Source organism: Trematomus bernacchii, unplaced genomic scaffold, assembly GCF_902827165.1.
Source record: "Trematomus bernacchii unplaced genomic scaffold, fTreBer1.1, whole genome shotgun sequence".
NCBI lineage: Eukaryota > Metazoa > Chordata > Actinopteri > Perciformes > Nototheniidae > Trematomus > Trematomus bernacchii.
The window spans coordinates 11,210,743-11,233,532 of record NW_022987705.1 but is presented as its reverse complement, the minus strand read 5'-3'; the positions used below and the strand labels follow the sequence as shown (position 1 = coordinate 11,233,532).

General features: G+C 39.1%; 3 protein-coding genes across 3 annotated transcripts; 2 read left to right on the top strand and 1 right to left on the bottom strand.

Moving 5' to 3' along the window:
• Positions 1-137: 137 nt before the first annotated feature.
• Positions 138-2,569, bottom strand: LOC117490348 (tripartite motif-containing protein 16-like). Its single transcript, XM_034140060.1, has one exon. The coding sequence runs from the start codon at positions 2,352-2,354 to the stop codon at positions 681-683; it is 1,674 nt and encodes a 557-aa protein (XP_033995951.1). The 5' UTR covers positions 2,355-2,569; the 3' UTR covers positions 138-680.
• A 388-nt stretch (positions 2,570-2,957) lies between these two features.
• Positions 2,958-7,978, top strand: txndc15 (thioredoxin domain containing 15). The gene is made up of 6 exons (XM_034140582.1): positions 2,958-3,162; positions 4,262-4,581; positions 4,955-5,101; positions 5,845-6,008; positions 6,611-6,741; positions 7,637-7,978. The coding sequence occupies exons 1-6, from the start codon at positions 3,066-3,068 to the stop codon at positions 7,831-7,833; spliced, it is 1,056 nt and encodes a 351-aa protein (XP_033996473.1). The 5' UTR covers positions 2,958-3,065; the 3' UTR covers positions 7,834-7,978.
• Positions 7,979-9,741: 1,763 nt separating this feature from the next.
• Positions 9,742-22,467, top strand: LOC117490503 (pterin-4-alpha-carbinolamine dehydratase 2-like). Its single transcript, XM_034140264.1, has 4 exons — positions 9,742-9,895; positions 10,971-11,096; positions 21,012-21,092; positions 22,325-22,467. Exons 1-4 carry the CDS (start codon positions 9,797-9,799, stop codon positions 22,418-22,420), a joined length of 402 nt encoding a protein of 133 aa, XP_033996155.1. The 5' UTR covers positions 9,742-9,796; the 3' UTR covers positions 22,421-22,467.
• The last annotated feature ends 323 nt before the right edge of the window (positions 22,468-22,790 follow it).

Below are 22,790 nucleotides of genomic sequence, written 5' to 3'. Positions count from 1 at the left end.
CGACTGATTTATCTACAGGTTTTTTTGTTACCGAAATATCTTAAAAACTGAATGATTGATACTCAGTAGAAAAAAACTAAATAAAGTAATTATCTTTTAAAATAATAGAAGTTTGCTGATAAAATTGTGACAACTGATCGATTTATTTATTTATTTTTACAGTTTTGAACATACACTTTTTATAAATGATTCCCAAAACGTGTTACATTGTAAAGACAGATGAATTTACCCTTAAAAAGATGATTAACAAGCTATTTCAAACAATTTTACATTTAAATTGTACCCATACTTTTTTGGTCACATTAATGAAGTAGATGGAATTTGTATTATCAGAACTAGAGCAACATAGAATGCAGTATAAACACCATTATGTAGCATACTAAATTATATTTTACATATTATTAAGTTTCCAAATACATTCATACATTTTTACATAATGACACTTTTTTCTTTTACATAATAACTCCTGTTTATATCAAATCCGTTTAGACATTTTGCAAATGTAGTATTTTTCCAAGCATAGTATGAATTGAAAATGTTTCGAAAATATAACGTACGAAATACACAGACAAAAGATCCAAAAGAGAAAATCACAGAAGGCTATAATAGGTTTGCTCTCTGGAGTGCAGACACACCTCAACATTAACTGTAGAGAGATAACACACTCTTTAAACTTCGGTCTAGTTCAGCTCACACAACTCCGCTGTGCTTCCAGAACCTTGTGGAAGCCAAAACCCAGGATAGAGAGGCTGAGTGAAGGTGGTCTGCTCTCTGTGGAGGAGGGTCATGGTGTCAGAGACGCTGTAGTAAGAGAGAGAACCTGCTCTGTGATCCAGGTACACTCCTATTCTGGAGGACTGAGGGCCTGAGATGGAAGTAGGAATATTGCTAGAGAATAATTCATATTTACCACCACCGTTACACCTTAATGCCCTAGATTTGTTATTTAATCCAAATCCACATTCATTCCCAGTCCCAGTTCTGCTAATATCTTTGTATGCCACTGCTATAAAAGCTCTCCCGCTCCACTCCACCTCCCAGTAACAACGTCCAGTTAGACCCTCTGTACTCAGGACCTGACAATTTGCAACAAATCTGTCTGGATGAGCAGAATATGACTGATCTCCTGCCATTCGTGTTGCTTTTCTGTTCCCATCACTCAATGACAACCGCCTGTGTGCTGTATTTGGATCCAATGTGATTTGACGAGAATATTTCCTGAATTCAGCTCTGGTTCTGGGCTCTGCTTGGGTCATTAAAACATCCACTCCAGTCACTGCCAGATAGATGTTTTCCCACTCCTCAGTCACAACAACCTGCAGTTTATCTCTGGTCTTTGACACCGCCACGGTCACATCCTCAAATAAGCGCAGAGGACAGATATCAATGCTGGGTAAGTCTTCAGACCCACTCAGACGTGACAGTGAGGGGTAGTTGTTTAGGAAATGCAGGTGGTCCTCGGTGTGAGAGAGCTGCAGCAGCTCAGCGTCTTTCCTCCACAGCTCAGTGACCTCCTGCTGCAGCTTCTCCTCAAGATCTTGAGCTTGACTCACTTGGGTTTTCTGCTGGGATCTGATCTTCTGCTTCACCTCAGAGCTTCTTTTCTCAATGAGATGAATGAACTCAGTGAAGATCTTCTCACTGTCCCTCACTGCTTCATCAGCAGAGCGATTGATAGCCTCCACCCTCTGTTGAAGCGCCTTGACGTCTTTCTCTCTGTCCTGGGCTCTCTGTTGGACTTTTTCCCGGCTCACCCCGAGCTCCTTCTGCCTGTCAGCCCTCTCTGCTTCAGCGGAGACTGTGTCATGGCCTTTGTGGTCATCCATGGAGCAGAGATAACAGATGCACTGCTGATCAGTGCGGCAGAAAATCTTCATCACCTCGTCATGACGAGAGCAGATGTTCTCCTGAAGCTTTGAGGTGGCTGCAACCAACTTGTGTTTCTTTAATGAAGCTACATCAAAGTGAGGTTGGAGGTGTTGCTCACAGAAAGAGGCCATACACACCAGACAGGACTTGAAGGCTTTCAGCTTCACCCCGTAGCAGTAATCACAGACCATATCTCCAGGTTTTGCAATGGAAAGATCAGGTGAAGCATCTTGAAGCCCTACTTTCTTCAGTTCCTCCACTAACTCTGCAAGCATGGTACTTTTCACCAGGGCAGGCCTCGGTGTGAAGCTCTGCCTGCACTGTGGGCAGCTGTAGGTTTTCTCCTCATTCTCCTTACCCCAGCAGTCTTTAATACAGCTCATGCAATAACTATGCCCACAGGGAATAGTTACCGGATCCTTTAGAATATCCAGACAGATCGAACAGCTACATTTTTCCTGAGACAGACTCACGTGCTGCGCCATTTCTCGACAGTGAATGTCAGTAAGTTTCACTTTCTGTTTCCGAAAAGCTAATTCCCTGATGTTGAATCACTGATCTACAATGTATGGGCTTTTCAGTTACATGTCACCACATGGTGCTTACACCATAGACTGTATATATAAAGGCTTACACCCGTCTTTAAACTGTCAAATCTGTGAAAGCGGGGGAACAACGTCTGAGCTGTGTAGACTTTGAGCAGGAGGAGCCTAGCCAGTAAATAAAGTTGTGTGTGTTTGTCGGGGGGGAGAAGTCAGTTCTATCTGAAAATCAATACAAATCATGTGACGTTATGCAGTAACTTCATGTAGTAACTTTTCTAACAATATGTAATGAGATCGTTTTAAGTAATTAGTTAGATCATGTGCTACAGAGTGCATTTCACTAGTTACATTTGTATTAAGACGTTACAATATTTTAGTTTTTTTGGTCCAGTTTTAATACTGAGATACATGCAGCAAATGGTATCTATACATGTATTTTTCTCATGGATATTTTAAGAGAGTTATTCTACATCCATGGAGTTATTTCCCCGTAAAAACATTTCTGCCTCCGGAAGCATGGATGTCTTAATGTCCGGTTGTGTTACATTTATTTTCTTCCGCCACTGCTCGGAACATTATTTCCTTAGAGCTGAAAAATTGCACCATGTCGTGATAACCGTTCATATTTGCACCAGGCTGAAATCGAAAAATATGACGGCTATTTTAAATAAGCTTCACATCTCGTATGTTTTATTATTTGTGTTATGTCTTTCGGATGTTTTAAGGCTTTCGGCTGTGATCGCACAAGGTAAGAGACTGACAGCTGCTTGTTAGCTAAACAGTGTTAGCAAAACACTGCGACCTAACAGTGTTAACATGTGACTGGTTATTATACTAAATTGTTAATGTTAAATAACACTCCGAACTCACAGTGTTATATTGATGCATGAAGGTGTTTATCAAAGCTGGTAAAGGTCCAGCTAGTTTTAATTACTTAGTATGCTGCAGGTTAGCATGCAAATGTAACTCCAGGTGTATTTAAGGGTTGATTTATGATTCACATCATTACACAAAATATGCTAAATTTAATAAATGTACTTGATTAAAAGTACACTTTTTACCCCTGAATTGTAGTGGAGTAGAAGTACAAAGTAGAAAAAAATTGAAATACTCAAGTAAAGTAAAAGTACATCAACATTTTACTTAAGTACAGTACTTGAGTAAATGTACTTAGTTACTTTACACCACCGATTAACAGGTGACTTGTTATCATACTAAATGTAATTATTGTCAGCAAGCTAGTTGTCCTAAAGTTGTCTTCTTAATTTAAAATATATCTGCTTATCCAAACGAAGCCATTCTTCAAAACTAGCTGATAACCAGGGTTTGGAGGGTTAGTTAAAAACATGTAATCCATTAAAATGACCAGTTACCTGTAAAAGAAAACCTGGGTATCAAAATATAAAAGTAATATAATAACCCAACGTTACTTTTGGATTACCTCAATATAAAATGCAATGCAAATAAATAAAAGACAAAATAAAAATCAATAAGATGTTTTTTACTCGAGTGTATTATGCAAGACAACAGAGCAATGTGACCTTAGAAAAGAAGAACAATAAAGATATTTAGGATCAAAATGATTTTATTTATAGGAAAACCTGCCTTTCATTAAGCATATCCAGGCAGTAGCCTATACACCAACAATGAAACACATGAGCACATACTACAGTTTAAATAAGCAGAAATAATATCTGAGAAAACAGAATAACCTCTTTTTAGTTGTTTTTTTACTGACATTGTATTCCTGCTAGTAATCCACACTTTTTAGAAATGTAGCAGTAATCTGATGATGTTTATATCTATCTAATGTACTGATTTTGATCTATGTATGACTTTTTTTTCAGAAAATCATGAGTCACTGGAGCTCAGTCTGTCAGAAGATGCAGTATCCGACTTGGAGAACAGCCCTAAGTTTGTGGAGTCAGAAGAACCGGACTCTCTGCCAAAGAGGCAGTTCAAGACAGCTGAGATCGCAGATGCATTGATGGGGACCGAGACCCCCATCGATCGATCTGACATCGAGTCCCTTTTCCCCAAAAATGTGATAGACTTACAGTCAGGCTTCTTCCCGCCTTGTGATGAGGACAGTGCCCAGTGTAGTTCCCCTGAGCTGGCTGCTGCAGGCGAGTCACTGGAGGAGAGGAGCGACGAATCCTCACAGCAGGTAACTGGGAGCACTGTAACTCCAATAGCAGTTGTACATTGCAGTTTGAAGAGTAGGGTGAGCTGAAACAATGGCAACTGTCAATTCATCATGCAAGTAAAATTTTTTAACACAAATACCAATTGTTCTCTGGCTGCAAATGTTCCAATGTGAAGATTTTCTGCATTTCTTTACCTTTATAATTTGAATATCTTTCTGTTTTTTGGCTGTTTTCTTAAATATTTTCTGCCTAAGATTGGAACTTATTTTTGGTGACATTCTGAAGCATGCTTGGATAGACTAGGCTAAGTTCAGTTAAAATGATCAGAGTGAAAAGTGTAGGCATAAGAGCAGTAGTTCAGAAGTTGACTTCTCTTTCAATGTGTATCTCCAGATTACTCTTGACATAGTGCGTGCGGACACAACGCCAACCGAGGAGCAGAACACCACAGAGACCGCCAAGACATACAAGGTGACCTGCGATAAGAGGAACACCACAGGAATGGACAACTTCAGTGTGCAGGTCCTCAACGCTTCACAGGTATGATGATCAGAATCAGAATCAGAAACAGGTTTATTACCAGGTAGGTTTACACATACGAGGAATTTGACTTGATGTCATGGTGCATACATAAAAAATAACATAACAAAATATTAAAAATAATAAGAAATATAGTAAAATATAGCAGTATTTATATATAAATGAAATGGAATAAAATACGGCAGTAATAAAAAAAGAAAACAGAAAACATGCCCTGGAGGAGTGCTATGAGAACTGTTAAATTCCAAATGCTATTGAGTTTTTCCTTATGTTAAAGACACATTTATTAAACAAGCCATAATATGCTTAATCATCCATTCATTACAATCAGAAGGCTACTATAATAATACAAAAATCAGTTTTGTATTACTGTCTCAATCCTAGTAGAAGTCGAATCATTTTTTCTTCATTTTTATAGACCTAATACTGTAGGTTTAAAGCTAAATATTCACCATATAATAACATGCTGTTCATTAAATTGTATTATACTATCAAGTGTTTGATGTGCAGTGCTGATAGTACTAGTAGGTGGAATCAAACAAGGGGTTGGTTTTATCCGTTTATGTTACATTTTTGTGCTTTTCTGCAATATTTTCTTCAAACCTACTGTATGAGGGCAACATTATTTTTGGTCCAGACTTTGTAAAAGATGTGATCAGACTTTGCTGATTTGATGCTTCATATTTAAAGGAGAAGAATCCCTCCCTCCCTCAGTCTTTGTTCTTGTTCCTCTCTTCTCTCAGGACCTGATGGACTTCCTGAATGCTAACGGCACAGAGTGCTCCGTGGTGCTCTTCTTCACCGCCTGGTGCCAGTTCTCTGCCGGGCTGGCACCTCATTTCAACGCCCTGCCCCGGGCTTTTCCCAGCATGCATTTCCTGGCACTGGATGCCTCGCAGCACAGCAGGTGATTATTCTTCTGGTATTAATGTGTATCCTCCCATCTCATTGTAAAAGCCCACTTTATAGGGGCATTTGGGATTTCTAATTTCTATGAGTTCTTTATGGTCTTAAGCTTAAGTAAAATGTGCTTATACCTGGCAGAATTACAACTCACAGTTTTATCGCAACTAGTAAACTGTCTAATTACATCATGGATCCATCGAAAAAGGTTATCCAGTGCTGGTTTTAACAACTTCGTCAAAAATGACATTTTCCCTTTGTTGGATTGTCTTATTTTTAGAGAAAATAAAAAAAGATTTCAAGATAAATCTACATTTTGTAAACCTTGTATATACGGTTTTGATACATTTGTGATGGATTGTGATACATTGAGAGGTGTGTGCTATATTCTGTATACCCTCATGTATGTAAATGTCTGAAATTTAGGAACACCGTGGAATATAATGCAGATGAACACATAATCGCCGTCAAACTCTTAACTAAAACATAATAATGTTAGGAATAATTTTTTGTTAAGATCAAATATACTGCATACAGACCATATCTAAAACTATAACTTCATTTGTAATTTGTGTGTCTTATTTGTTCCCATTTTTGGTCCACCAGCCTTTCCACCAGATTTGGGACCGTGGCAGTGCCCAACATCCTGCTGTTCCAGGGGGCCAAACCCATGGCCCGCTTCAACCACACGGACCGAACGCTGGAGACGCTCACCTCCTTCATCGCTAACCAGACAGGTACACACTAAATAGAAACAGTCTACAATAATGCGGTTTTAGGTTAGAGACAAGCAAGTTTAGTGTTGTTTGAAGATAAGGCTTACTCTTAGCTGGTTTAGTTTCAATTAATCAGTTCCTGTTGGTGACCACACTTGATGAAATCATAATTTGAAATGAAGGTTAACACAAAGGTTCTCAGAGACTAAGTAATATTAACTCACATAATACTTCATTTAGTTTTCCAAAATAATCGCCCTCTCATTCTGCGTGCCCTCTTAAAGCAGAGCTATGATGATAAATGTTGAAAGGACTTCGATAATTGCAAAAGCAGATCCCACCGTTATGATTGCGTGAAGTAAACTTTTCCTTCATATGAAGGTATGTTATCAATGCTATGCTAGTTTTCCTAACGTTAGATTTAGAAAAGTACAGCAATATATCACCTTGCTTACTATATTGCAAGATATTGCATCATAACCCTTGTATGACATATTGTATTCATAATCCAAAACACAGTCCTAAAATCAGGTTATCAGGTCCTACAACTATGTCCAGGTTAACAGCAGGGATTAGCCTACAGCTACTGGATCTGTACCATCATTGTAAGAAGACTGGAAGTGCATTCAACAAGGTATTTCTCATGTTTGCGAACGTGGACTAAAGTACTAAACTACCTTTTGCTTCTACACCTGAATATCTGACACTTGACTTCTCAGAATCCCCCACAAAATTGGACTGGGTCTTTAAGTGTTTGTAAGATAATTTGTGTGGTTTGAGGACACTTTTTATGGCAAAAAGAAATTGATTCGATATGTACAAAATAAAAAACATGTTTTCTTTTGTGTGGTTTGGTTTTATAATCCCAGCATATCCAGCCTGCTTTATTTTCTGATCATTTGTTTTTGTGCTCAAGGGTTTGAAATCGGCTCTGACAAAAACGTGACGGATACAGACCGCCTCGGCCCACTCCCCAGCGTCCCGGTGAAGAGCATCGACTGGCTGCTGGTCTTCTCTGTCCTCTTCATCACAGGCTTCACTACGTACGCCATCCTGCGGACGGACAGCATCCGCTGGCTCATACCGGGACAGGAGCACGAGCATCAGGACTGAAAACACAGACAGACTTCAAGTCACTCTGTGCAAACAACTTAGTTCTTTTTTTAGAATTAACAGTTGCTAATTTGCTTATGTTTCAAGTGTGTGAGCAATTGTGATTTATAATAAATAATGTATTGATTTGCAGCTGTTAACCATTCAGGGCTTTTGGCTATGTTTGAAGACAGGGCTTGTGCTTTTTCTATTCTCTTATTTCTTATTAAATATTGTTTATATCCTGAAGAAAAAAGGTATGAGCAGGGTCACATTAAGGAAAAGCTGCAATGGAGTTTAGTTTACTAATTTAATTAAAAAGAAAATAACAAGAATGTATCTAACATCAGAAGAATCAGAATCAAGTTTATTGCCAGGTACGTTTACACATACAAGGACTTTGCTTTGGTGTATGTGGGTGCAAACTTAAACATAAGGAAATAAGTTGTAAGAGAAGATAAAAAATAGACGGTTATAAAGAGAACATATTTTTTCAAAGTATTTAACATTAAAAATAATAAAGACAAGTATTTTCACCAAATATAAATATATAAAAGAAACAAAAAAAAATGTATACAATGAGTATGTGACAAACTGCATTATATTATATTTTAATATAATAATGAGGAGATTTAAGAGAGGTAAGGATATGTAGAAATGTGAACAAAATATTCAGAGATGAACATGGCTCACAGTATCAAAAAATAAGAACAATAATTATGTTTTCCAATGCATACCATTTTGTGCTTACAAAAATTATACACGCTTTTACAAATTATGAAAAAGCCTTTTTAAAGGTTATTTCAGTGGGATCATATGCTTTAAAATGCTGCTTAAATATAACAGATGTTCCATACATGTTGTCAGTGGTGTTATGTACTCAAGTTTTGTACTTACGATTTTGGGGTACTTTTATCATGCTAATGTATGCTACTCCAACACATTTTACAAGCCAATATAGTACTTTTACTCCACTACATTTATTTGACTAAATTAGTTACTAGTTACTTGACAGATTCACATAATTAGCTAATGCAAAAATATAGTAAATTGTAATGTATAATTATAGGTTAAGATATCCAGCAGTTGTATTTAAACTAAGTAATTAAAAGTAGCTCCACCTTCAACAGCTGTGATGAACACATTAATGCATAACAAATAATATTCCAGTAATTTAATATACATGATACTGAATTGAGCTATAGGTACTTTTACTTTTGCTACTTTAAAGTATATTTCGATGCCAATATTATTTTACTTTTAAGATCTTAAAGGTAGGGTAGGTAAGAATGGAGAAACCAGCTCGAGTAAGGTAGAATTTGTACACAACCGAAAAAAATCTGGCCCTTCCTTCAGACTTCCTTACAGAGCCCCTCCTCCAACACACACGAGCGAATGAGGGCACGAGATAAGTTTGTGCACGAGATGAAAGGCTGACAGGCAGGTAGGCCATCCAATTATCTGCCGCGGGCTGAGGCAGATCATTGGACTTGCTTTTTACAGCGCCACGGCTTTCACAGATGAAATATTTGTATATATTTATTGTCAAAGCATTTAATTTATTCATTGCTATCGGGATGTTAAGAGCATTCCATAGAATATAACAAAAAGTGTTTCTGAAGTGAATTACCTACCCTACCTTTAAATGCAGGACTTTTACCTGTAGCTGACCTGAGTATTACACTGAAGTAGTCCTACTGTTACTCAAGTAAAATATCTGAGTTCTTCTTCCACCACTGCATGTTGTCATTATTAACTCAATTCAAATAGTTTTTTATAAGCATGACCATAATCACATACAGTATTATTGCCAAAGCTTTGACTAGAAGATCTGGTTTGCAAGACCTGTATGGAGTTTTAACTTAGCCATACCCAGACTCCTTTAGAACATGTGGGATTTTAATCAGGCAGTTATCCGAACAGCTATGGTAGAGTGTGTGAGTACAGGAGAGGAAACAGGAGAGCAGCTGACACAGGGTCACTTATGTCTGTATTAATGTGTGGCCTGAGGCCCTGTAACCGTGTGTTAATACGGAGCAGTCTAATGCTGTCCGGGCTCTGCAAGAACCACTCGTCTAAAGAGGTGAGGGCTGCCTGCAGAGACAGGGTGTTAGCATTAGCATCCGACCTGTGTTGACAATGTGAAGCTGCAGTTATGCAGTGTCTAATTTCATGAGACAGTTAAGAAATGCACACCTGTATAGGCTCTGAAGTAGGCTAGTAAGTGTCCATAGCTCCATGCAAGACGCATAGTTATTTATGGAGAAGTAATTACGCCGAACTCCATTCAAAACACTCTGAATTGAATGTTTTCATGCATACCTGTAAGATGACACAGGTTTTTTTGCAGCATTTCTGGAATTTTTTTATAGTTTCGGAGCTGTTCTTCAATTCGGCTGTGATATGTTGATCGATACAAGTTGCATGCAATATTATCATGACACTTTAACTGAGTGAGAATTAATTCGTGCTATATATCCTACTGTTTATTTCATCATATGGGACTCCTATTATGTGTTCATTTGCGATTATAAACGTGCCGAATTGTTTAGTGTTTGCAACAAGTAAGAAAAGCCTATGTTATACAACTTTCATTGTGAATTCTGAAATGATAATGGCGTTCAGTATGCTTTTCTAATGTACAGATGGGATTTCAAGCTCATATTGATGATGGTCACGCTCATACAGTTAATTAGTATTTATTAAATAATATTTATTTAACTGTTTAACTTTAATTTCTGTGTACTTCTGTGTAATTTCTTAAGTACACACTATTGATGCTAGACTGCCACCTTGCGGACACAGCACTATTAACACTCAGGTAGGCCTAACAGCTACAATGAAGATGACATTTGAGTATTATGAATCACATCTCAAACTTTAACTTAATTTTCTAAATCAAATCTATTTGATAAAATTGACGTTTTGTCAGATAAAAAAAAAAAGCACCAAGAACCACTGATTATGTAATTTGTCGCTTAAAATATTAGTTTTAGAGATAAGATGTTGTTTGAAACGGATACAACGACAACATTAAATCAACCTATAGAGCACACCACAGCATATTGAGAAAAGAGAATTAACACAGAATAAGTTGTTGACAAGGTTTACAAAATGAAGTTGTTAACATTATTACTTTTGTGTATGTTTGTGTCCAGTCTTCCCACTGGCTGTCCCCTGCAGACCGGGATCAGCAGGTGAAGGAGCTCAGGACCGCGGGATGGGTGGAGGTGAAGGACCGTGATGCCATCTTCAAAGAACTTCACTTCAAAACCTTTAATCAGGTGTGTGTGTGTGTATTTATGTTGATGTACCTCTGACATGTGTGAGTGAATGCAGGTTGACTTTTTTTGTCACTTCATTTGGTTTATTTTACGATTCAGATTTGGGTTTAAAGGTTATCAGAATCCGAATTCCTTTATTTGTCCCACAAATGGGAAATGTACAATATAAATTACTTGTTGCCAATGCTGAAGAACATAGTGTGTAGCAGCAGGTAAATCATCATCAAGCATTTTGTATTCGCTTATAATAGTAATAATAATATATGTAATTTATATATCGCTTTACAAAGACACTTTACAAAAGTCACTGATATAATCACTTACAAGGTCATGTATCATGATACTTCACAATTGTCACTCTGTGACATTATCTTTTTGCAAGCATCATAGTTTATTATACCTTTGTTTTGAAGAATTGTTGTCATATTTTTTTAATGCATTATAATCACTGTCATAATGCATCATAAGGTAATTAGTGTTTGTTGGTTGCTTTAGGTAAATTGAATAAAAAATAATCATTGAATCTATGCAAGAACAACACATGGTAAAATAAATCTTTACTTAGCCAACAGTGATTACTAAGAGTCACTTAATCACATTATAATGCATCATAACAGTGAATTTAATGTACTAGAACTATGCTAGTTATACACTATGATGTTTTCACAGACACAAATGTAAATGGGTGAGCAGCAATTTTAAAGGATTTTTCAAAACACTTTAACAAGCAGATAATGACAATTGTTTTTGTTTATTATACCATTTTGGCAATATTGACAAGATTACCAGTCATACGTAATCACAGGGATCATGACATAGGACATCCTTTGCATCACTGTGCATCTGGTTAGAGTGTGTATATGGGATTTCATTAAATTCATAATGACAGAGAAAACACACTGGCAGCTGACATCTGCTTCAGTGTTTTTTTCCAGGCGGCCGGTAGAGTCTGCTATCAAACTGTCATCTTTTTTGGGGGAAATCAGTTGCCCTCTGCGTTCTGCTGCTCTGGTCTTTAGGGGGCTGTTGCAAAGTGGCTCTAAGTTTATTTGATGGGGATCAGAATGCAGACCGCCAGACGCACGACCATCTCGCTAACCATCGGAAACACAAATTCATCTGTGTTTATATGCTGATTGGTTGCAGGTGTAGCGGCAGACAGGTTCCTCTCTGCTTTCGTTGGATTCTTTTGGTTCCAACCTGCAAAGTAGAGCACTGATGACATTTAAAAGGTTGTTTATAAGAAAGAAAAGGCCATTCTTTCCTACTCATTAATAATTGGTTGAGCATGGGGTGCTAATTACGACAGGGCGTGCTGGACGCTTCAGTATTTAAAGTCTTGTAACTTTACGTTGCTATAAGCAAAAAAGTTGTTTGTATTTCAATTGTGCTTATTTATAGTACTTGAAAAACCAAATGGACAGGTTTGGCCCAATCCTGGTCTTTGCTCTCCGTTAGAAATGGAATGTACAGTTTTGTTGCAATGCTATACTAATACTGTAAGATATCTATACAGTTAGATATATTACAGTATTGCCATACGGAAATTATACTATGAGGAATATGAGCATATTTTTCTATAATCAATTAATGTTTTTTTTGTGTCAAACCCTCGAAATGGCCCATCCATCATGAGATCACATGACAAAAATACCAAAACTTAATGAAAATTCCTAAAGTTGTGCATTTATGTAGAACATACATTTAAAATGTGTGTGTTTTAGTAGGTTTATTTTTTATGTTGCCCTGATGGGTTGTGAGAAAATAACATTGAAACTTTTTTTAAATAGTAAAAACTCAAGGTTCACTTACTTAAAGGTGGGGTAGGTAAGTTTGAGAAACCGGCTCGAGATACACTTTTTGTTATATTCCATGGAATGCTCTTAACATCCCGATAGCAATGAATATCTTAAGTGCTTTGACAAAAAATCCATAAAAAAATGTCATCTGTGGAAGCCGTAATACTGTAAAAAGCACGACCAATCATTTTAGCCGGCCCGGCTAAAATAACTGGATGGCCTACCTGCCTGTCAGCCTTCCATCTGTGCACAAACTTATCTCGTGCCCTCATTGGTCATGTGCGCGTTCGTGTGTGTTGGAGGAGGGGCTCTGTAAGGAAGTGGGAGATTTTTTCCGGCTGTGTATTTTCAAATTCTGGCGCACTCGAGCTGGTTTCTCCAAAATTACCTACCCCACCTTTAACTTTTTTGGGGAGATTTCAAAAATATTCCACAGCACTTTTTTTTTAACAAATGCTTGCTCTGGTGTTATCGTCACCATAGTACACAGTTGCCTTTGTGAACTTTTCTCGTCCCCAAGTCCATTTTCATAACACTTTTCTGAGTTTTGAACTCTTAAAACCTTTTCTTTTAATATATACATTTGACAGTACAGTATTGGTAGGCAGCCTACCACTTTCCTCATTCCTGTATTGGACGACCTAAACTGCAACATCTCAACAAGACCACTTAGCGGACTTCCTCTAATCCTGTCGTTAGTTGTTTTAGCCCCTAACATAGTCTGTTTTTACACTTCCCCGTGTTTGAAGTTTGGGGGCAAGCGCTGACCTCCCCCATCGACTCCTCCTGGCTCTAAAGCCTCTCCTCTTACCCCGACACGTCAGACTGCATTACCCTGAGACACGCCAGGCGTCCAGTTGGCAGCAATTGGGGTTTCGATCAGAATGATTTCTTTCACAAACAATCAAATTGGTTAAAATGTTTCATCTGGTTCACAAACCACTAACAACCCCATCATTCCTTCTGGTCGATGTGCATTTCAGTTTTTTTTTCTTGCTCTTTGCCACACTCCTTTCCCAATCCCTGCTTTTCTCTGTCTCTTATTCCCATTCTGTGCCCCATGTTATTGGGCTCATGTTGTTCCAATTGTACATGTTGGCAACTCTCTCTCCGTCTGTCTCTCTGTTCTTCTTTTTCACTGTCTTTTATTCTCCCTCCATGTATTTTTACATACTGTAGCTTTGTTTTTTATGGCTGTTCTTAAAGGGCTTTTACCAGGGGAGAATTGAGATGAGGAGTGGCATGCTGGCTGATTTCCATTCGCCACTTATCTGCGAGTGATGGGCTCGAAGAAATCAGATCCCCGAGAGTTTATAATGAGAATAACAAATCCCCTCTGTGCGTTGAAACACTTCCTCTTGTGGTCTTTAGGGGGCGGTAGAGGTGTGTCTATGGCTCTGCAAATCCACAGTGGCACTTTGTTGAAGTGGAGCTAAATACATGACACACAGGGACATTCATAGCTGCAAATGAACTCAAAAAGAACATGACAGCTGGATGTCTACGTTTATTTTCCATGATTACAGCAAGTGGAAAGTGTTAGATGCTTTAGCAGCTAATTTATCTGTGGCATGTGGGTAAACTGCGTTGATGGTGGCAGTGGTCTGAAAAGTTGCTGAGTTATTTTCCTCATCAAGTCCGGTGATGTTTAATCAGGTTTGAGAGGTGAAATCCTCTGTCTGGAGTCACTTTGGTCAGTGAAAATCCCTGCAATCATATGTGGAAACATCTGTTTAATACTGTACATTTTCGTTGGATTTGGGCTTGTTTTTAAGTTGCAGTCCCTGATATTGTTTACGTTTTAAGCCTTATGTTATGTATGTTTACTGATGACCATCTGCTTTATGTTTTGGTGGACAATGTGGAAACATTTACGCGACACAAGTGAAATTGGTAGCCGAAAGATGCAGTTTGGATAGGAGAGCTGTGCATTCTCAACTGTTGTGTTATGTTAGCTGAAGTTGACAATGATGGCATTTCAACTTTCTCCACAAACGTTCAGTCTTACAGTGATGGGAAAAATGCCTCAAAAGTTGTGTTTGGGAATGAAAAATTGCTTGTTATTATCTTGATTATCTCCTCCAAAGTGAACAAGACCGACCTTTAAACTAAGAATAGAAACGTTTAACAAGGTAAATATCTGTCAGTGCACAAAACAGTTTATTTATTGGTTAAAGAGGCAGATGAATGAATAGCTTTCCAGTAATTCAGAGTCTAACCATTCTTCAAGAGAACTTGTGTAATGGAACAGCGACTATAGATCCAAAATGGCTACCAAAATGTGATAATTTCACAGTAAAAAATGTTAACTGTTGGCTTTATGACAAACTATTTTCAATATACTCACGTGCATGTCGAAGTCCAAATAGCACTCTGAAAGATATTTAGAGTCAAAAGGATGTAAGGATTCACAACATTATCGTTTAATAGGATACTTTGCTCTGTTAATCAATATGTTGTATTATATTATCACATTCATAGTGAATATCTGCAGCATTCACTCAATGGTACGTTCTTAATAGGGGCTATTTTGTCGCATTCATGTTCTCCTAACCTTTCAGTGACTTTTCTACATGTCTGTGTGAGAGGAAAGAACATTTGTTAAGAAATCAGTTGGAAAGGATCATCAATCAGTCTTACAGATATCTAAAAGCCAGGATAGTGTGTTCATTCAAAATCATAATGAGCACATAAATGTCCCAGACTGTAGATTTAGCAACTGTTTTAAGGCCATATTAAAAAAGCATTCCTTGTCAAAAGTTTTGCTTGAAAGATGCATAAATTACCATTAAGTATTTTTCTTTGTATAAATTCAAAACATGTATAGTTATATGTGTGTGATATAATGCAACAAAATACAGATGACACAAACTTGAGACAAATGACACGCCAAAGTTGTGGTTGACCACAGACAATAACCGCATTACACCAGAAAAGGCTGCCGCGTCCACACAGCTTCAGGACTTAAGGTCCAATTTTGAGACTGAGGAGAGCGCTGCTGTTGTTCAGACAGCTCCCTCTGCTCTCTGAGGCTGATCCCCCTTTTATATTCTGTCGGGGGCTCCCTCTCCACCAAAGCTCCTTCAAGCCTCTGCCTCTCGTTACAGGCCTTGCTCTGCTTGTGTTGAATAAGTTGTCCTACAACTAAAACTGAGCCCCTGTGTTAACCAAACTTTCAGAGCCACCCCCCTCCTGCTTTACACACACACACACGCACACGCACACGCACACGCACACACACACACATGTACACACACATGTACACACGTAGCAAACACACACACACATGTACACACGTAGCACATGCACACACACACACACACACACACATACACACACACACACACACATGTACACACGTAACAAACACACACACATGTACACACGTAACAAACACACACACATGTACACACGTAGCAAGCACACTCACACACACACATGCATACACACACACACACACACACACACACACACACACACACACACACACACGCACACATGCACACACTCACAGTTTTGCACCTTGACTGAAATCAAACTCTGATGGAGACCCAAAAAAGTAAAATGTTCTGCCATAAAATGTATAATAAAGGCATACAAGTCATCCAGCCTTTAAAACTCCATATCTAAACCCTAGTATTTAAACACACATGTATACATAATCACCTTACACAAGCGCTCACACCATATCCCTTACTCACAGCGAGAGGCCGGTTAATCAGCTCAGTGGTGTTTAGTTCCCACCTCGCTCTCCAAAATGGAGCGTTCCCTGGGAACTGGAGGCATCACACATTCATCACGTCTTGTGAAAATGGCTGCAGGGAAGAAGTGAGGTGTGGCGCCCCAGCGGAGGTGGTTAGATAATCTGGCTATCAGTGCTTGGGTAAGCTAAGATGACCCTGATGTCTGCTGTCTTTTGACGAGCCCAATGTCTTTTTAAGCCCTCGCTGGTAACCCTGCAGTTAATGAGGGGCTTGCATAAGTTGGCCTTAACGCCATGAGCATTACATAACACTCGTTACATAAATAGGCGCTGACTTCCATGGACATTTGTTACATAGGATTTTAGTCACAGCCTGCATCATCTTTGTATCGAATTGAAGCTCTTGTCTGTGTTTCACAACTTTATGAACATAAATGTGTGATACAACATTTAGAACCCAGCAGAGATCTCTCTACTGCGTGGAAGAATTCCAGCGCTTGGCAGCTTTGCTTCATAATGATTCAATAGTTTGCTTTAAGTTACATGTCAACTTAGCAGGCACTGCCAGCTGGAAGCTTGTGAGGAGCTGTTTGGGAAAGGAGAGAAACGAGACATAAGAGGTGTGGTCGTCATCATCATCACCACCACCACCACCACCGTGCAATTCAAAGCGTTCTTGCCTTTCACTGCGGAGGAGCGAAGGTTTTCCAGGGTGCTGACGCGGATGATGATGGGGCTCACAGGGTAATCATCGGGTATTCACGGTGGTGTGTAATGGTGGAGAGCGGCTTGTCTTCATATGTGTGTGTCGACACATCCTTGTGTGTATGCTGAGAAGGTTTGCGTATGTGCATTCGTACATGCATCTGTGTGCATTTGTGTGTCCATCAGAGGCAAGTAAGAGTAGGCACAATCTGCATGCACTTAGTCCTGGCAAGACAGAGCAGGCGTTTCTAAGCCCCTGGACAGCGCGGCGGTGGAAAACCGATCTGTAAATAACAGACACATGTGTTTGAAACTGAGTCCTGTATTCCAGCCCACGGCCGCAATGAGAGAGAGAACACCACTCTGCTCCGACGTCAAATTGTCTCATCCAGTGTTGTATGACAATCACGCAGTAATAGCTCCAAATCGGCTCCTCAAAAGCTGGTGCGCAGAGGAAGGGGCAAAGCGGGGGCCTGCCGTCGGGTGTTTCTGATTATTTGAGATGGGGGGGGCCTGCGAAATGTCATGTCAAATTATCTGAGTCTGACAGCTACAGCTTGTTGGGCCAGTTTGGAGAGAGCGGCTGGCTGGCTGAATGAATGGATGGTTGGCCGACTGGCTGGCTGACCTGTTGGCTCGAGAAGTGTGGCCCGGACAATACAAATGGTGTAAACAAAGCACTTTGAGAGGGAGAGTCCTTGACCTCGGTTGACATAAGACCTCAGCTGGGAGTTGAGGGTCGGTTTTATTTCCTTGTTTAACCCAAGTGGAGGGTGTTGATATGACCTACAGGTGACAGACGTAGCACCGCCACTTCGCCAGTATTGTGTCTTGCTGCTACTCTCCTTACTGCCCCCGAGGGACCACCGCCTGTGAGAGAAGCCCGATGTAAGGCCATTTTTCACCCCTTTTCAGGTTATTTGGACATTCAACTCCAATTCATTTGTATTGGGAGATTACTGCTTTCCTCGCTCTTTTTCTCTCCTCATTTTTTGTCTTCCTGGGACATGAGAGTTCAGGTTGCATACAGGCTAGACTTCTTCTGTTTCACATTCCTCTTCCCATCAAAACGCATTGCGCTCTGTGGGTTGTTTGCACATCAATGAGGTCCAAACGTGGACATGTAATTTTTTTCGTGAGTGTGACCTTTTTCTTGAAAATAGCAGTGGGTTTTGTGACGAACTTTGAAGTTTGGATAATGAGTGTAAGCTCTGGTTGGGGTTGGTCCACTGTCAATTCAAAATGCAAATACAAAACACACTTCTATTACAGCATTCACTCTTAATCATTGGCAAACTTCATCATGCCATGAGCTGGCTTTGGAAGATAAATATACTTTTGAATAAAAACTGATTGGAAGTTTGCAATTATTTGTCCGGACTAGAATTTCCTTCCCTTGCCAAGTTTGGAAGTCTATGAAATCGTATCATACAGATGTGACTGCACATGTTTGTAGTTGCACACCCGTCATTATGTCAGTGAGTCTGCAACTGTGTTATTGTGATCATGTATCTTTAAAGTGCTGTGACCCAGTTGGCAGACATGTAGTGTTAAAAGGGATCCTCCCTGTATTAAAGAGGGAAGTACACCCATTATTCACACATGCTGATCAAGGTCAGGAGCCTGAATTTAGTACACTCTTGTAGATGGCCATGAACAGCATACAGCGGGCCAAAATCCTCAAATTCTGCCAAAAAATGTAAAGGCATTTCATTTATTTCCTGATAACTGCCAATGACTCTGATTACAGAGTATCAACTAATACCTTAAACTTGTCCTTGACATTTTTGTGTGGCGATTACAAGTATATGTAGTCAAAATTGGACAACAATGTTGATCTGAATCTAACATTAAAAAATCCACAGTGATATCATGTATTTCCGTCATTCCAAATTTGCTAGCTTGTTATTTACACTATCTACACAATGGAGACCGTCAAACTCGCTTTTTGCATCAGAGATAAAACGGTATGGGGAGGATAATGCAAAAATAAAACTGTACTTTGTCAATGTAAACAAGCATCATTTGCATCTGCGACTGAAAGGTCCTGAAGAAGAATGGAAATCATTTCATTTCAAACCTTTATTTATCCAGGTGTATCCCATTGAGATCATTGATCTCTTTTTCAAGGGAGACCTGAAAAAGAGATCAATAATGTAATGTAAAAAACTGTGTTCGCACATATTCCTAACCCAAGTTTGGCCAATTGTGAGTATGTTGATATTCCAAGAGGATGAGTTTTTGTTCCCTAACAGAGTCAAGGCTGGAAATTGTTTTTTGAAAGAACATGGTGTTTTGAAATGGGACAATGTGCAGGAACCTTTAAGTGTTCACACAGGATCCTTTTACCTGTCACTCAGTGTTCCTCAGCAGCAGATTAGCCTGAGCTCGGCCCTGAGAGAGAGACGGCATGTTTGGACAACACCTGACATGACAGGCTGCTTAGCCATCTCCATTAGAGCCAATGAGAACTGAGAGAAAGCAGACCGCCTCAGTCTCCAAATTGGTGCCAGTGGGGTCAAGTTGCAGGAATATGCCAATTACTTAAATTGATCAGGAGACGGTTTCTTGATAACCAATTTGATCAAGCTGCCGATCGTGTTACACGCGCCGCGCTGCACGGGCACCGAACAGGACGTCTCAGAAATTGGTTACAACGCACTAAAAAGGCTAAACGCAATTTCTTCTGTGAGTGTAATTCTGTTTCGTCATGTCAGGTGGTGGAAGGGGCCGCAGCCATGGTCTGTAAACAATGGCTTTTCAGTTGATTTAATTAGACAGGGAGGAAGTATTTAGGGGCTTAATTGAGATTGCAGTGGGAAATTGCTCTGAAATAGGTCTACCTGATTTTTTTTTTCTCCTCTCTTCACAGTGGGCATGACGAGGGATTTCACTCTTCTCTTTGTAGATAATTAGAATAACCATAATCACTCCCTGGATGGCCTGTGATTGGAGATAGTCACATGCCAAACCTGAAATATGAAGAGTGTGTATGTTTTGGAGTGTGTGCATACTGTGTTGCATGCTGTGTGTGTGTGTGTGGCAGTGGGTGTGGAAGTATGAACATACTTCATGAGGATTTTCGACAGGCACAGGAACGGCGTCTTGTTCTTCTTTGCGCCTCAGATGGCAGCATTGCTCCTTTTGCCGTAGGTCTACAGCTACATATTTGACCTATTTTGATTTTTTTTCTTTTTTTTACAGCTGCAGATACAAGTTGATTTATCAATTATTTATTCAGCGAAAAACATTATCAACTTTTGGGAATATTTTAATAATAATTTTCATCATGTTGAAAATAAGACAATAATATTTTCTGGTTTATTAAATGTTTTATAATCATGAAATACATTTATTCCGATTTTGGATCATTTGTTAGACAAAACGAGACATTTCAAGAGGCCACCTTTGGTTTCTGGGATGTTTTAATGGCCATATTTCACTAATTTTGTACACCAAATCCCTAATCCAATCCAATGAATCAAGAAATAATTTAATGGTTATTCTGAAAAAATATATTTTATTAGTAGTAGCCTTACATTTAATGATTACTGAGTCATTGATTCTGGCCTGGTATAGTGGCATTTTTGTGTTGTAGCGTTATCATTCTTTGTCACGTGAGAGATATTTTTTGTGGTCACAGCTGTTTTAAACGGTAGAAATTCCTGAATATCTTTTTGATTGACAGTTGACTGTTTCTTTTAACAGGCATTCGGCTTCATGTCTCGAGTGGCTCTGCAGGCAGAGAAGATGAACCACCACCCAGAATGGTTCAATGTTTATAATAAGGTAATACATTTCTCCACCTTATGTAATTGTGATTGAGGAGTCACTTGCAGTGCTGCATTTGTTTAGTATCCATTACAGAAATCAAGGCAAGGAGAATCAAACAGTGTTATCGCGGTGATGTGTTTGAGACACTGCCATATTTGCAATGCTACGGTTGGCTTATGACAAATTACAGACACACCAAGATCAATCGACCATGGATAAAGTCAGATTTTGCATGTCAAACAATCCTCACTAGTTCTGGAGAGATCTTCACTCAAAGCCTGAAACGCACTCTGCAAGTCAGAATGAGGGGGAAACGCAGTAGCTTCACACTCTAATCCCATCGCTTTTCTTGTGAAAAGCTCTGCAAATATCTCTACCTCCCGTCCACTACCCCAACACTCACACACACTCTCACTTTCTGTGCCTCAGAAATAAAGTAGCGGTTGATATGACAAACCCAGTCCCTGAAAATCTCTCAGCATTAGGCTGAAGCCACTGAGTTAGTGTGTGGTGGACCGGGCCGCTCTGACAGGAATGCTGCTCCTAATCCACTCTTTATTAAAGTGGCTGTAGAACGGTGCTACAGGTCTCTGGGCCCCCGCAGCACTTTCCACCAGACACTCTCACATAAATCCAACTTCGACAGATCTTCGACAAAATAGATGTTGTATACAAAGCTACTGCTAATATTCTTTTAATATTCATTCATGCTCTGTGCTGTTTTATTGGCTCTCAATATTAAGAAGTGAATTTCTTTCTGGGTCGAAGCTTCTCTCCATGGAATAACCTCATTGGTTGAGTCAAACTCAATGGGTGGAGCCAAATGCTGGACATGGAGATGGAAGTACACTGTATTTCTCGCATTTCCTAACAAATAACTCTTGATTTTTGAAGGTTTTCAAGCAATAGTTAGACAACATTTTTGTTCTGAGTACTGAGCTGGAGTCAGGATTTGGCTACCTTAGTATAAACACTGGAAACAATTTCATCACAGTTGTGTCACAAAGACCAAACTAAAGCACTTTCAACATAATCCACTTCCCCTGATCACATTCTAAAACCAAATTATAAGTGAGTTCGTTGATATATTTATTTTGAAAGATATTCTCCTTTGCCATCTTAATTGGATAATTAGAGATCATGCACTCTGAACATTTGAATTCTAATAAACAAATGTGATTACTGCCCTGTTGTTTATGGCATGTTGTTGCTTTGTGATTGCTAACAATCTGTATGTATCCTCACAGGTCCAGATTACATTGACCACACATGACTGTGGAGGACTGTCAAAACGGGATGTCAAAATGGCAAAGTTTATTGACAAAATTGCACCTTCAGATTGAGTTTCTCTGCAAATAATTATTCCTAATAAAAATGATTAAATAATGCATATATGTCTGGGTTCATCTGGGTGAAAGATTGATATAATATTGACCTTTTTTGAACAAGCTTTCTCTAAGAATAAAACTTTGATTTAGTCAAACTGGGTTTTTTCTGTTAGTTACAATAATGTGGTCCTGCACTGATCCTCTTTAATAAGTTGAAAGTTAAGAGAAAAACCCTTCTTCGTGGTCCAGATTTTGTCGCTTACTGATTCTGGAAGCTTTAATTTAGTTGTGTGCGTCAGTGTATGGTTTTCTTGTTCTCAGCAGTGTTTATTTTCACACATGAAGTTAAAATGTAGTGTAATTGCTCTGCAGTAGTCTGTCCGGT